This window comes from Mustela nigripes, chromosome 5 (genome assembly GCF_022355385.1).
Source record: "Mustela nigripes isolate SB6536 chromosome 5, MUSNIG.SB6536, whole genome shotgun sequence".
NCBI classification, from domain to species: domain Eukaryota; kingdom Metazoa; phylum Chordata; class Mammalia; order Carnivora; family Mustelidae; genus Mustela; species Mustela nigripes.
In genome coordinates, this window is record NC_081561.1 from 3,552,316 (window position 1) to 3,566,532 (window position 14,217).

General features: G+C 53.7%; 2 protein-coding genes across 3 annotated transcripts in view; one reads left to right on the top strand and one right to left on the bottom strand.

Moving 5' to 3' along the window:
• PSMG4 (proteasome assembly chaperone 4) overlaps positions 1 to 6,306 on the top strand; it is a 35,986-nt gene extending 29,680 nt beyond the window's left edge. Inside the window, exon 3 of the mRNA XM_059399357.1 lies at positions 5,741 to 6,306. Coding sequence (XP_059255340.1) covers positions 5,741 to 5,811 — 71 coding nt within the window. The 3' untranslated portion in view covers positions 5,812 to 6,306. The remainder of the gene's footprint in view (positions 1 to 5,740) is intronic.
• SLC22A23 (solute carrier family 22 member 23) overlaps positions 1 to 14,217 on the bottom strand; it is a 171,196-nt gene that overhangs the window by 13,131 nt on the left and 143,848 nt on the right. Inside the window, exons 6-10 of one of the 2 annotated variants that reach the window (XM_059399354.1) lie at positions 7,056 to 7,158; positions 4,830 to 5,062; positions 3,252 to 3,284; positions 3,103 to 3,126; positions 1,917 to 2,040 (exon numbers count right to left, since the gene is read on the bottom strand). In XM_059399354.1, the coding sequence (XP_059255337.1) occupies positions 1,917 to 2,040; positions 3,103 to 3,126; positions 3,252 to 3,284; positions 4,830 to 5,062; positions 7,056 to 7,158 (517 nt within the window). The remainder of the gene's footprint in view (positions 1 to 1,916; positions 2,041 to 3,102; positions 3,127 to 3,251; positions 3,285 to 4,829; positions 5,063 to 7,055; positions 7,159 to 14,217) is intronic. The other variant, XM_059399355.1, reaches the window with a different exon arrangement.

Genomic DNA, 14,217 nt, shown 5'->3' on the forward strand with positions numbered 1-14,217 from the left:
TCACATTCGTCAGACCCTAGTGAGTGTGTCATTCCAGGACACCGGATTTCCACGAGCCTCTGTACGAAAAAGTTCTCATCCTCCTATTTGCTCCTCCTTAGTGAATCCAGGCATCTTCCCCTGGGCTACTGGTTCTGGGTCAGGAGGGATGTCTTTAATAAAGCCTTGTAGAAAAAGCTTCATTTTGTATTAAGAAAAATGAAGCTCATGGAATATTGTATGTCAGTTACACTTCAGTGAGTAAAAGGGAAAGCTCGCACACCCCAGGCCGCTCACCCTCGTTTATCTGGGATTCAGCTGTGTGAAGGAGGGGGAGGGGACTCTGCAGGAACTGTCCCAGAGTGTGTCTGCAAGAAAGAGCCGGGCCGCGGAAGGGGCGGGGTGCAGGGGTGACTCGAGGACCCCTTCCCTCCTGGCCGGAGACCCCCGTTGGCCTCGGTTTCCTTTCATCCCTCTCCGAGTACAAGAACAGCACCAAAGGTCAGATATTTTTTCTAGTCTGTCATCTTGGCAAGCCAAATCGAAGAATGTATTTGTTGAATTTCTATCCCCAAATGATCTTGGCAGGTCTGCATCAAAGAGGAAGAGGATAGTGTATTTCCTTCCGTTTCGCTTGTTAAGCAAAATCTAACAATGACTAATGAGGTCCACCCCAGCACAGTTAAGGGGTGGCGGCCCCTAGAGAAAGGTCCACAATAATGCCAATCTATGGGGAGACCAGCGGGAAAGCCAGAGATCCGATCTTGACCTCTGCTTTAATGAAAGAACCCTCCTTGCTGGATTCTTTGGTCAAGGAAGGAAATTTTAACTATGTAAAGAAAGGACACGGAGGGAGATGCTGTCTGCTTGAGACATTTTGCAGCCTCGAGCATGAAATAAGGTTCAGGCTTTTTTCTTCCCTTCGGCTTAGGAGAGGGTCGGTATAGGGTGAATTACTTGGCATTTAATTGCTTTTTTTCTTACATATACCATCCCTTGGCATCTTATTCCACAGGCACTGAGTAGCCTTCAGACTTGGCACGCATTGTAAAAATCTGGGAGAATGAAGCAAAATGAGGTCATGTGAAATTTCTCTTGTCAGCATGACTCCTGGAAATGTGGGAAGAGAAAGTCCATGAACCTACCTGCCTTTGCCCAAAGCCCTACCCAGCACCCGAGGGTCTAAAATAATTAGTCTGCACGAGTCCCGCCTTGACCTGTACTGGGCTCTCTTGTCTGACCGCGTGGGAAAGTCAGGGTGGACGGGTGTTGTCATGCTGACTTCTGGGTTTTCTTTCACAGCTGAATAACTGCCTAATTTATTCACAGTTTATATGTTCGAAAAGCATGTGTGTTAGCAATGCTAATGATATTCCCATGCCAAGTTCAGTGTGATGTCAATCACAGTGAGCCCTTCTGTAAGTCACAAACAGTAATTACCAGGAAAATGACATGATTCCGTAGTTAAGTGATGCCCTTTTAACTGAAGGCAAACTCTTTTATTATGCTGTAATCTTAATAAAATCAAAGGGTAGGTACCAGCCAGGTACCACTATCTGGGACTAGCACCAAGAAAGGATCAGGCCTTACTCCCTGAGCTAAGACAAGAGTAGTTAAGCCCCAGGTAACACCCCCTTTCAGATGGAAACGTACAGGGCTTTCTGCACCCTGAAAAGCTCCCTGCTCCCTGCTCCTCTGGCTCCTTGCCTGGGCGGAGCCCGGGGTCAAGCTCTCAGCTGACTCTCGGTTGCCTCAGAGTCAAGGCAAAGCTCTCCCGCTGAAGGCCGGACATGCCCGGCACGTATGCTGCACCCTGGTCCGGAGGCCAGGGCAGGACACAACTGATGCTGGTTCATTCCACAGGAGCCTCGCTCCACACCCAGCCCTCTCCTGAGTCCTAGGGAGAAGGTGCAGGCGGGGCCCCTCCCGTGACCTACCTGATGACCGTGGGGGTGATCTCGGCACAGAAGAATACACTGAGGCTTCCCACCGCGTGGGAGGCGAACATGCCCACGATGGAAAACGTGATGGAGAACTTGTCCTTGACGCTGTCACTCATACCTGAAGGGGAATCGGAGGGAGACAGTGAGGGGGGCGGGCAGAAGGGCGGGAAAGGAGGCTGGCAAGGCAGGTGATGGGAGGGGTGCAGAGACAGCAGCGGGCCAAGGGATGGGGGAGGGACTAGGCCCCCACAAGGGGTCTTCCCCTTCCCCCTTCCCAGTTCGGGGTGCAGCGTGGGGCACTCAGTTCCCTCTGGAGACCGAGGAGCACTTCTAGGTGTAACGGGTCAGACCCTCTTGGTAGAAGATGTTGTTGGGGGTTCCCGTGATTGCCTGTGGGCCGGGAAGGCTGGAGCGCACGCGGATTCCAGATTCCAGAGGCCGCAGGCCGTGCCTGGCTGAGGGGAGGCTGGCGGTCTCCCCTGGGATTCTAGCAATGTCCCTTCTATCCCAGCCTCTGGAGGAAAAAGGCCTCCGCCTCCAGAGAGCTCTGGCTACCCTGGCCTTAGGTTTGACCCATCCAAAGCACAGGACAGGGTATGCCAGGTTGGACTAAAGAGAACAAAAACTCTAATAACTCAACAGAAGAATTTATGGCCTGGAGGGACAGTGCTCAACCCATCTGAGCACCCTGCCAAAGGCACCAGAGTCTGACCGCACAGCCAGGCAGCATCTAGCACAGAGCACGGGCATGCGGTTGGGGTTATACATTTGGGGCACAGCCCAGTTCCCTGCAAAGCATATCCTGAATGCAGGGGACCTCAGAGCAGACAGTCCCGGCAGCACGGGCTCGGAGCAGGCCAGGCACGTGCGACCAGCAGCAACGCCATCCCCGTGGCCAAGAGCAGCCAGCTGCTGTGATGGACAAAGGGGGACAGCAACTTCCCCTGGCGGCACAGTCAGCAGGGTGTCCGGCACTCCCTGGGGGTTTCTCATGTCACCCAGGCACCACCCCTAAGACTGGCTGCAGCAGGGCTCCAGACTGGCTGCAGCAGGCCAGAGCGGGGGTTGGGTGGGGTTGGGGGAGGCCATGCGTGCAAGCCAGGCACAGACTGAGAAACGAGGTGCTCTTTCTAGAGGCAAAGGGAATAGAGAATACAAATGTATGCTTATAGTGTCCAACCTACGGCCAACTTCAGCTGCAACTCTTGAAGGATAAGGAGAGAGGGGTAGAGAGAGGGAAGGAAACCACAGTCTGTGAGTCTTGACGAAAAGGCCCGCGTGGGTGCAATAAAAAGCGATCAAGTGCACGGTGCAGGCCTCGGGACTCACCTGAGTCTGGATGCTGGCTGTACTTCCCAATCACTGCGGCCCCGGAAGTGACGACCCCCAGGCGGATGCGGGTGAAGACAGTGCGTAGAGGGGGGGGGAAAGAAAGCCTGTTAGGTATGAAGCCGCTACCCTGCTTTTCCATGACTGGCTTCTCCGTGACCTCCCTTCCAGCCTGGATTGGCCCCCTGCCCCCTGCCAGGCCCGTGGGGAGCAGGGCCAACACCTGCTGCGGGCCAGTTGTTAGAAGGATACAGAGACCTGTGGGCGCTCCTCTAGACCTCTAGCTGAAGGATTAATTTCTTGTGAACAATTCTCCCCGAGTCACTGCTGGTCTGTGCTGCAGGGAGCAGCAAGGACCGCAGGGACAGACCCTTCAGGCAGCATTTCCGTGTGCTCTGAGCCCTGAGGCTCACGGCTTCTTGTGTGCATCTAGTTCCTGGAGCTTTCCTGTTCAGGGACAAGGAGGGCACCTGTGACACCCCCAAGGGGCTGCCCCTCCCTGCACCCAAGGTTCAGGAGCTTGCACAGGGCTCCCTGGAAGGGTAGCCTGGGCGGCCCCTGCCAGAGGACAGACACCACTTCTCTGTTTCCTTATTTGTCACAGCTGAAAATAAGACCTGTCTCCCAGCAAGAGGCAGAATGCATAGGAACAGGACCAGATTAGGGAAATTGCTCCCAAGGCTGAAAGGAGCTATTCTTTAATCCAGTTTGCACAACGAGGTTGAGAAAGTTTTGAGTTTTTTCTTTTTCTTCTGTTCCGGACACTGACTCTCCCACCTCGGAGCAGGAGAAGGCTTTCTGTTTGGTCAGCAGCTCTGGTCTGTGCTGCACCTGGATAGGCCTCGAGTCCAAGTCCCAACCCTCAGGTGGGCTCTCCTTGTGCAGGAGGGGAGTGATCTGTGGCCTCTGTTCCCCGCAGGGACCCAGCCTGCCCAGGGAGCTCCATGCCTAGTGAGAGAAGGCTCAGCTGCCTGGCTCTTCGGGGTCTCGCTCCAGGCCGGTCAGAGGGACGCCTGGTGCTATTTCCATGCATGAAGAGCGAGGAGCCGTGTCAAGTATGCCGCATGGATTCCCTAGTTTTTCTGTGTTATTTTTAGCATTTACTGAGGAATTCTCTGGCCCAAACACAAGCTGATAAACTTGGGAGGAGCTGCTGAAAAGCAGTATTCCAGTTCAAGGGGTCAAACGGCCCCTGTTGTCCCATGAAAGAGTGCATTGTTCTTCTCCTCACGTGACCTATGACAGACACAGCCTGGACCACCAGGACTCAGTGGGCCTCCCTTGCAGGGAATGACCTGTAGCCAGGAAGGCTCCCAGTTCCAGCCCCAGGGCGGGGGTAGGGGGGGTGAGGGGGAAGCACAGGGCACACTCCATCGAGGGCAGTCACCATGGTCATTCCAGTCCTGCCCAAGGCACTTTCCTCAAGCTGTTGATTCTGGAGTAACAGCTCAGGTCACAGAAAACTTCTCTCCAGTCTCACCCAGCTCTGTCCAATACGCTTTGGTCACGGGCCAGCTCCCCGCCCCCACGCTCGCCCCCCTCCTCACCCCGGCCCATCCACTCCCCAGACCCACTCACGGTTGAGGAGCCCGAGCTGCAGAAGCGAGGCCAGGGCGGTGAGAATCATGAAGAGCAGCAGCCCGCCCCTGCGCCCCAGGAGCCTGACCACTAAGCACATGGCCAGGCAGGACGCCAGGGCGATGCTGGCCACGGTGTAGTAGTCGGCATAGAAATTCTCCAGGAGCGGCACCTTCACCTCATGGCCCATCATGCTCCGGGCAAAGCAATGGTGGATCCCGTAGCCTGTCAGCCTGTGGGGAGACGCACGGCCGAGGGGGCGGTGGGCCGGCGGACAAAGGCGGGAAGGCTCAGTGACCAGGACCCAGAGCGGCAACTCAGCATGTCCCGGAAGACACACGCTCGCCACGAGTGAGTGCACAACCAGGCGCGAGGCAGAGGGACTTCAGAGACATGACCAGAGCGGGCCCCTCTTGGCAGGGGGGTGGGGTGGGGGGGGTGGCTCGCTCTCCTTCACCTCCCTTTAGCAGAAGAGCGGGGCCACATAAGCAGCGAGGCCTTCCGTTCGAACACCAGCGAACAAATCCATCCTGACAAAGCACTCCCCATGCCTCAACTCAGTTCATCCCATGTGGGCACCCAGGAGCTCCTGTCAGACCCATTTCACAGATGGGCAAAAAGGCCTAAGGAGGGTAAGCAGCTTGCACCAGTCAACTGAGCGGACAACTTCAAAGACATCCTGCCTGTCTGGGCCTCGGCTCTTCCTTCAGCCCTCGGGGTTCTGCAAACTTGGGGATGCGTCCAGAGAACTACCGACTTAACCCTGCTGCTACTGACACACACGCCCTGGGAAAGCTGTACAAGTCAGGCCAGGTGAAGACGTCTGGTCCTGGAGACTCTGTGTCCATTCTTAACTTACACTCTTCCCCTTCCTTTGCCCTGGGTCAAGCCTCTTTCTTTCCTTCCTCCAGAGAATCCTATAAACCTGCTGGAACATGTGTGTCCGGACCGCCGGAGGCAGAAGAAGGAAACGGGATTCTGAACGCACCGCACCGGGGCCTCCACCCCCACCGCCATGGGAAGCTGCAGGTGCAGGCGCCCCATGAGGGCAGCCGTGAGAGCTCACTGGTGATGTCAGCCCTCGGCAGCCATCCCAGAGCTAAAAATTTCCTTCTCTCCCAACCCCTCTTCCGTGCTTTGGGGAAATCAAAGTGCTTTTATCACACCATGAGGATGCGTCAAGATCAACGGCAACAGACCCCTGCCCCCGTCGGAGGAGGCTGCCGCTTGCCAAATGAACTCATTTCCACGTGGGAAATCCTCGGCAGAGGGCCTGGTGGTGTCGTCCTTTTATCATCAAGCAACTGGTGAGATTCGGTTCCTCTCTGGGGATCCCAGATGACTTTCTCTGCTGCTCAGCCTAGCGAGGTCTCAGGGAAATCTACCTTTTTGTTCTGGTAGGAAGGCAGTCTTCTGACCACAGCAGGGAACAAGGTCAGAGAGAGGCATCCCCCTTCCCCCAAAGCAGCAGCATTAAAATGGAAACTTGCCATCTCCTTTATGTCACAATTTGTGTTTTTTCCCCCAAACTAAAAGTTGGAGAAGTCATTCCGTTTTTAATGGTCCCATTAGCCTAACTAGCTAGTGTCTGTGGATAGTGGCATGGTGGCCGGGTCCAGAGCTGGCTGTGAGTGGGGAGGCTGAGGCATCAGGGCTCCAGCTCTGACCCACTGTGTGCCTAGGGCCTCTGTCCCCCCGCATGTAGGACAAGGGTATTAAGTAGGAACCCCAATATTGAGAACCGATTAAATGGCGCTGCTTTGATAGAAAGAGCTGTGGGGACGGTTGGACCAGAGCCTTGACCACGGGCCTCTTTCCTGGACAACAGTCCTGAGGCCTTTCACAGCTGAGTGCGTAACTGCCCCCCGCCTTCCCCCGCCACCATCGCCTCTAACACCAAATGGGGGTTAACACCCCACCGCACCTTAGGTGACCTCTGACCCTGAGTGAAGGCCACCTTGTGTGGTCAGGGAAGGGTGGGGTTATTAAGCTGTGGGTCAAAATGAGAAAGACCTTCTTGGTAACACTGATACTGGGGCTCAACCCAGGGCCTCTTGGTAAAGAGCAAAAGAGCAAAGCTCTTTGGGCTGGCCAAAGGCCCCCGCGTGGCTGTAATTCAGGATCCAGCTCTGGGAGGAGGAGGGCCCCACTGTTCTCTCCTCCAGCCCCTCTCCTTCCCAGCCTCTCCCGGACACCTCCCCTCTCCGTGTCCCTCTTGTGACTCACGAGTTCACACACAGGACCACGATGTTTTTCCACAGGTTCCGGGTTCCCACCACTTTCACGATGCAGACTTTCTTGGGCCTCCGGGAAAGCTCCTTCTCCAGCTCTGCAGGGAAAGAGAGCCTGTGACCTCTCGGCAGGACCCCGGATAGGCGAACTCACGCATGTTCCCAGTTGTGGGCATCATGACAAGGGAAACAATTTTTTTCTTTTCTTTAAGCCAGGAGACAGGGTCTGGCCCTCAGGTTAGAAAACATATCCACAGAGACACTAGCTTTGCACTTCAAATTTCCTCGTGGGGGCCGGAGGGGAGCCATGGCACGCCATCTGTGTCCCTTGCCACTATGAAACCTTTCTCGCCAGAGAGGCAGGATCCGCACAAATAAGTCATCAGGGAAGACTCACTCCGCTCTGCCTGAGCTCAAAACTCAGTGACATTCTAGGTTATGGAGGCACCGATCAGGTTCTGGCCATGTGAAAATAAGCAGTTCCTTCCCGTCCAAGGTCTGATCTGTCTGCCTCACCCGCTGCTCAGAGGCCAGGAGAAGCTCAAGCTCCCTAACTTAGTGGGCAGCGATCTCCAAAAGAGAACTACACGTGTGAGTGTAGAGAAGGGCATGTGCTTCAGAAGGGCAGACATAAGCGTATGCACACGTGTGTATGTGTACGTCTCGGTGAACAAAGTTATTTGCAACCCGAGCGAGACAGTGTTTTGCTCAGTGATGTGACCAACTCCAAGGTGATGAAAAAGAGTTTCTCACGAGGCTCAGACCAGCTCTGAAAGCTGTTCTGAACAGACTCCAAAGGACTCCAATGCCACATTCACAAGGTTAAGCGTTTTGCGGAAACCTGGGTGTTGACATGGCACTTTCACGGGGAAGGTCAAAACAAGGAAATGCCCCAGCCTTCAGGGTCTCCCTGCGCTTCTGGGAGCAGAAATGTCCCACATTTAGCCTCTGAGGCCCCTCCCTGCAGGTCGTCAGGGAGTCATTCTCTACTCTTGAGCTCAAAAAGTAAAAGGAGACCTGACCCACTGTTGGGTGGCCGTTGCTCCTCAAGACGGTCAAGGCCACGAGAAATAAGGCACAGACCCAAGGAGGCTAGGGAGGCTTCACCAGGAAGTGTGATCCTGGATGGGATCCTGGGACAGGAAGTTATTAATGGAGAGACTGGTGACATCCAGGGAAAGGCTGGGGTCGGTTAGCCATGCCGTACCAGTGGCAGTTTCTCAAGTGAGACAAAGGTCTTGTGGTGATACATTAACAATAGAAGACACGGAGTGCAGGGGATTTAGAAATTCTGTACTAGGTTTGCGACTTTTCTGTAAACCTAAAAATAGTCCAAAATAAGTTGACTAAGAAAACCAAACCAACCAACCAAAACGCAGCAGTATGGGTGGGAACGCCCAGTCTACTGAGGAAGGCTTCCGAGCTTGGAAGAAAGAGAACTGCCTCAGGAGAGACCCTAGAGCAGCGTGTGCAAAGGGGACTGAGCGACTGAAGTGCTCTCTGGTATTCCTTGGGGCCATTCCCACCCCTGGACGTCCCCACTTCAACTCTCCTCTTGTACCTCCTTCCTGCCATCCCATGGCCGAAAGGACACAAGCCTTATTAGTTTGTAAGGAAAATATGTAGCTTAACCATGAGGACTTAGTAGTTACTTATTTAAACAACTTTTTTTTTTGGAGGAGGGATCAGTGTCCCCAGCTGGGGCATTGAAGGGAGAAGGAAAAGTCTTTCGATGTCTGAGGGATGCTATGCCACCTGTGTTTCCAGAACTTTCTTTCTTCCCCTATTTAGATGCAAAATTGAGGTCTGTGTACAAGTCAGAACAGATAGCACGTCAGCTATCTATCCATGGATCCCCTCCAGCTCCTGAGGTCTTCTAAATCTTTATTTCCCCTCTGCAAACATAGGCTAATTTGATTTACAAACAGCCTTTCCCCTTGGTTAAAATACTACAAAACTTTTAAAGAACATGGAAATAGTACGGTTAACAGATAAAGTTTGATCCAACGGTCTGAGTATCTTCACTGTTATAAAAGTTGTCAGCAGGGGATCGGGGGCAGGAGGGGTGCATCTGGCTGGCTCAGTTGGTTAACCATCTGCCTTTGGCTCAGGTCATGATCTCGGGGTGCTGGGATCGAACCCCATGGTGGGCTTCCTGCTCAGTGGTGAGTCTGCTTCTCCGTCTCTCTCTGCTTCTCCCTCTCCCCCACCACCCCAGCTCACGCTCTGTCTCTCTCTCAAATCAATAAAATCTTAAAAAAAAAAAAAATCAAACTCATTAGGAATCAACTACAGTAGCCACACTTGTTCACCATTGAAATTGCCCAAGAAGAAAATGGCTGTTAGAATGTTCATATAATTTTTTTTTTTTTGTAACGTGGCCCACACCTAATTGCTAATACATTATTGTCTGAAACAGATATTTAAAGAAGCCACAGCAACTCTGACTGACCTGAGTGGTGGGTTTTATTGTTGCTGTTGTTTTTTAAAATAACATTAAACTGGAGAGCCCAAGGTCTACAGAACTGACCACAATCTACAGAGGTAACTGCATTATTCTAAACAGAATGAAATTAACCTGTCTGGGGACTATTGATATGTTGATTCTGTTATACACATCACTGGCCTATTAACAACAACATAAAACTTCCTCAGCATGAAGTCTGTGTCTCTGGGACAAAATCCCCCAGCTCTGAGTCTTAAGAACCATCAAAGGACTTTTTTTATCTCTCCGGTCATCAGACCGAAAGCTGGGATATCCTCAAGTCCTTGGACGTGGCTGCACAGGAGTACAGAGGGGATGCGAGTTGGCCAGACTGAAGCATCAAGGCTGGGACTGTTAGAAGCATTTCCTCTCCCTGGCTCTCTTCCCAAGCTCTCTGACCCCCTGTCATGCCCTCCCCTCCCATGCCATGGCACATTTCAGCTGGACCTGTCAGGTCACAGCCTCACCTGCGATGCAGCTAGGGGTCTGACACACCTTGGCAGGATCCCAGTGCTCATTGTTTTGTTGAGCTTCCTTGGGAAAGCTGCTCTGTGCCTCTGTTCCTCGGCTGGAAAGTGGGGCAGCGCCCTGTCTTGGAGCATCGTTACAAGGACCAAACAAAGGAAGCGGGTGCAGCCCCGCATAGACCTGGCCGGTACTTTGGCTGACCCAGGTGGTTCTGGCGTGTCCCCCTGCCAGAGGGGACAGGCGCCCTTCCTGGCCAGTACTTTGGCTGACCCAGGTGGTTCTGGCGTGTCCCCCTGCCCCCAGCTGCAGAAGGAGACGTGTCCCTACAGACACACAGCAGTCATGACCTCAACAGACTGAAGAGATCCACGGGAGGGGTCCAACCATGCTTCTCCAGGATAGCACAGAGCAAGGTAGAAGGCAGTGGCAGGTCACTCAGGCCTCAGAGATGCAGGGAAAACACATTTGTTGGGAGCGGGTGTGAGAGCAACTGGCTTTGCTCTTACACTTGTGTGCACTGCTAACACGTTCCTGCGGATGCTGGAGAAACACCCGTTATTGAAACAGAAAAAGAGAAGAGGGGGAGAAGGAAGAGGAGCAGGAGCACGAGGAAGAGAAGCAACTGTAGCGGGAGGAGGTGGAGCAGCAGGAGAAAAAGGAGGAGCTGGGGGAGGAGCAGCAGGAGCAGGAGTAGCAGCAAAAGCGGGAGTAGCTGGAGGAGCAGCAGCAGGAGGAGGAGGAGCAGGCAGAGGAGCAGCAGGAGCAGGAGGAGGAGAAGCAGTAGCAGGAGGAGGAGCCGGAGGAGGAGCAGGAGAAGGGGCAGGAGGAGGAGGAGGAGGAGCACAAGGAGGAGCGGCAGCCCCCTTGGCTGCCGGAACCATTCCAAAAAGCAGGCCCTACAGGCTCCAAGGCAGCAGCTCTGAGGCTGGGAGCCCAGGCGGAGCCTGAACTCAAAAGCCCAGAAAGCACCTGCTGTCTCTTCCGCGCTGCTTCTTTCCCCTAGGTGGGGCTTTAGCAATGCCAGCACCTGGCCATTAGGATCAGTGGTTCCGGAGCCAGCCTCGGAGAACGCCTCCAGGGATCTTATCAAAGTCACCTCAGATAGCTCCCTCTTTAAAATCTACCCCACATTTGGACAAGTGACCCGGCAGCGCTGACCTCTGTACTTGCCTGTCATGGCACGTGGCCGCTGCTGGCCTGAAGCCCGGAGGAGGAGGAGTCGGCAGCCAGCGGGGTTAGCAGTAGGGCGCCCGAGTCAGCCGGCCCAGGGCTGACTTGCTAGTGCTGGGGCTGTGGGCAAGTGACCTAACCCTGGGGACGCGGTGGTGGCTGGATGCACAGATCTGCTTCTCCCCTCAGTTTCTGACCAGCCCGACCAGACGAAGCGGGGCAGGAGAGGGCAGAATCCAAGCTCAATCACAGAAAAGAGCTGAGTGAAGCCCCACGGAGGCCTGATGGGGGGACTCGCCATCTCCCATCCCACCAATGCTGGGCCTGCCGGGCTTCTCTGGGGGTGCTGCCCAGAGAGGGCCTGATGCCTGAGGACAGAGGACACCCGCTTCTTGCACGGGGCTTGTTCCTTCCACATGACGGGACATCAGCAGCAGGCGGCAGCGCTCCCCAACACTTAGCCTGTCTGGGCCCTGCTGCCCCATTTGTCAAACATGGGTGATGTGATGATTGACCTCACCAAGGCTCTGGCAAGAAATGCAGGTGCAGTGTGTCTCCCAGGAAGACCTGGGGTGGGGATGGCCCTGCAGAGGGGAGGCCTGAGGTGCATTTTGAGAGCCTAATGCAGGCTGCAGAGTCTTTGAGAGGCAAGTAGAGGTGAGAGAGGGTCCTGGAGCGGCTTCACTGAAGGTCATGGGGATCTAGCCCTGGGAGGCTGCTGAGGGATTTCCGAGCAGGCAGTGTGAGGGGAGGGGCAGCGAGAGGGAGACAAGGCAGGTAGACCAGGTAAGGGACAGGGATTGGTAGGTGGATGAGATGAGGTGTTGGGAAGAAGATTCCAAGCAGAAGAAAGCAGCCTCTGAAAGCTGGAAGTGGCCAATTCTGATGAAAGGGACACCTGCCTTCCCCCCGGCACTGGCATCAACGCGTTTGACGGAGGGGAGTGAGCAGAGGTCTGAGACAGATGGGAACCGTGTGTCCCCAGCAGTGGGGGGCCATGACCACCCTCGGGAGGCAGGCAATGTCCCACGTGTCAGCCTTCTGCAGGGACTGCCACAAAACTCAGAAGCAAAGAAAGGAAAAACGATTTCCTACCACTTTCCAAAAATAGGAGGAAAATGAAGCAGTATAATTAGAATTGAGAAAACAAGATTTTCCCAGACAGTATTTTAACCAGAAAGAAATGGAATGCGGTGATTCCATTAGGGAAACGCCAGAAACAGATTATACTGTAGGACTTAAGAGCATTAACCAGCTAATGAACGGGGCTGAGGAGTTTGGGAAGATGGCGTGGGCTTTCTGAAATGAGCAAACAATGGCCCCCAAAGGGGAAATTAATTCAATGCTCGTTCTCTCCAGTGACAATGGTGTCTCTGTCTGTGAGCTCCCCCTCCTCTCGCAGAGCACCAGAGTGGAGCTGCTTCTGCTGGACTTAAGGAGTTCAAGTCCCAGCTCAACTACTCACTAGCTGTGTGACCTTCACCTAGGTAATTCACCTCTCTGTGCCTCAGTCTCCCATCCACAATTCAGGATAATTACAGTACCTCTCTCGTAAGGCTGTGGTGAAGTATTCTAAGTGAATACATATAAAGCGCTTGGCATTAAATATTAAGTTAGTATTTGCAAATCATTTGGGAAAGTGACTGATATACAAGCACCATGTGAATATCAACCTATTCTCATTGTCACTGGATAAAAAGGAACCCCAGGTGCCCCTTTGCACAGCACCGGCACTCAGTACTCTTCATGAAAAGCAGACCTGGCTCATGGGCTTCTTTATTCCAGTAAAGCAAGGGCTCCAGGCTTCCTGAGGCCTTCAGCCTGCGCCAGAGTGCAAGGCAGACCACACCAGCCCTACAGGTGGGGGCAGCCCAGGCTTGCTGTGCCCATCTCCCAGGTTGGGGTCCAGGCCAAGACTCGGACGCCATCCTGGTCAGCAGCATCTGGGGAATTCTACTGACCGTGAACCCTAGGTCTGAATCAGCAGTCTGCTGAAAAGCCTGTCTAGGAACCAAGGGATAGACCGTTCCAGAAGCCCTTCCTGGCTAGCGTGGTTTCCCCGCTGTGTTCCTTCCCTGTTGTGAATGGAGCTGTGACGCCTTTATTCTCCTACCTCAGTTGGGTCTCTGCTTACCTCTGTCCTTGGAGCCTGGCTCCCCCAAGCATCTGTGAGCCCTTGCCACCCCCTCTCTCTTTCCGCTCTGCGGATTTTTCTGACAGCATGCATCTGTCCTGATGGACCGTACATTCCATTGTTCCCTGTGTTCCCTCCCTGCTTGCCTGTAAGTTGCACGGAAGAAACAAGGCTTTGCTGGTTTCCTTCTGCTCTAGAACAGTGCCTGGTACACTGTGGGCATTTAGTAAATATCTGCTGGACAGAATTCCAGATTATGGTGGGGGGTGGGGGATGCACATAGTTTCTCTTGGGCAGGGCCCACAGAGTATTTTCCTGGGACATTTATAACAACAGTACTGGCGGGTTGTTGCCGCGGGTCAGAGCCTGGGGTTGGCTTTCCTGGGACCTTCGAAGGGCGTGTCCAGCAGAGCCTCTTCCAGTGCTTATTAAACGGTGCAGTTTCTCAGAACTTACTCCAAATCTGCTGGAGCAGCATCTCTGAGTACAAGGGAGGGCAGCAGGAACATGGATTTTTAACAACTTCCTGGTGATACTGACAGATCCCTAACCTGGAAGCCCCGATCTAGTTTCTGGTGACGCTCTTGATACACACGTTTGATGGTTCTGACCCCCGAAACGAGTAATACATAGTATATTAACTAACTTGAATGTAAATAAAATCTTAAAAAATAATAATAATAAATAATAAAACAGATCTAAACTACTCTACAGAAAGACTTCACTTTCCTACTTCTTTAGGTGCCCCCAAAAAGAGGTCATGACAGAAACAGACAGTGGCATCCCTGAAGGTCCACCCTGGGAAGACAGAGGTAGTGTGGACCAGTGCCGCCCCATGGCAGGGCCCTGAGGGTTTATAAACCTGGCCTTCAGGGTTGGCTGTGGACCAGACTCAGGCTG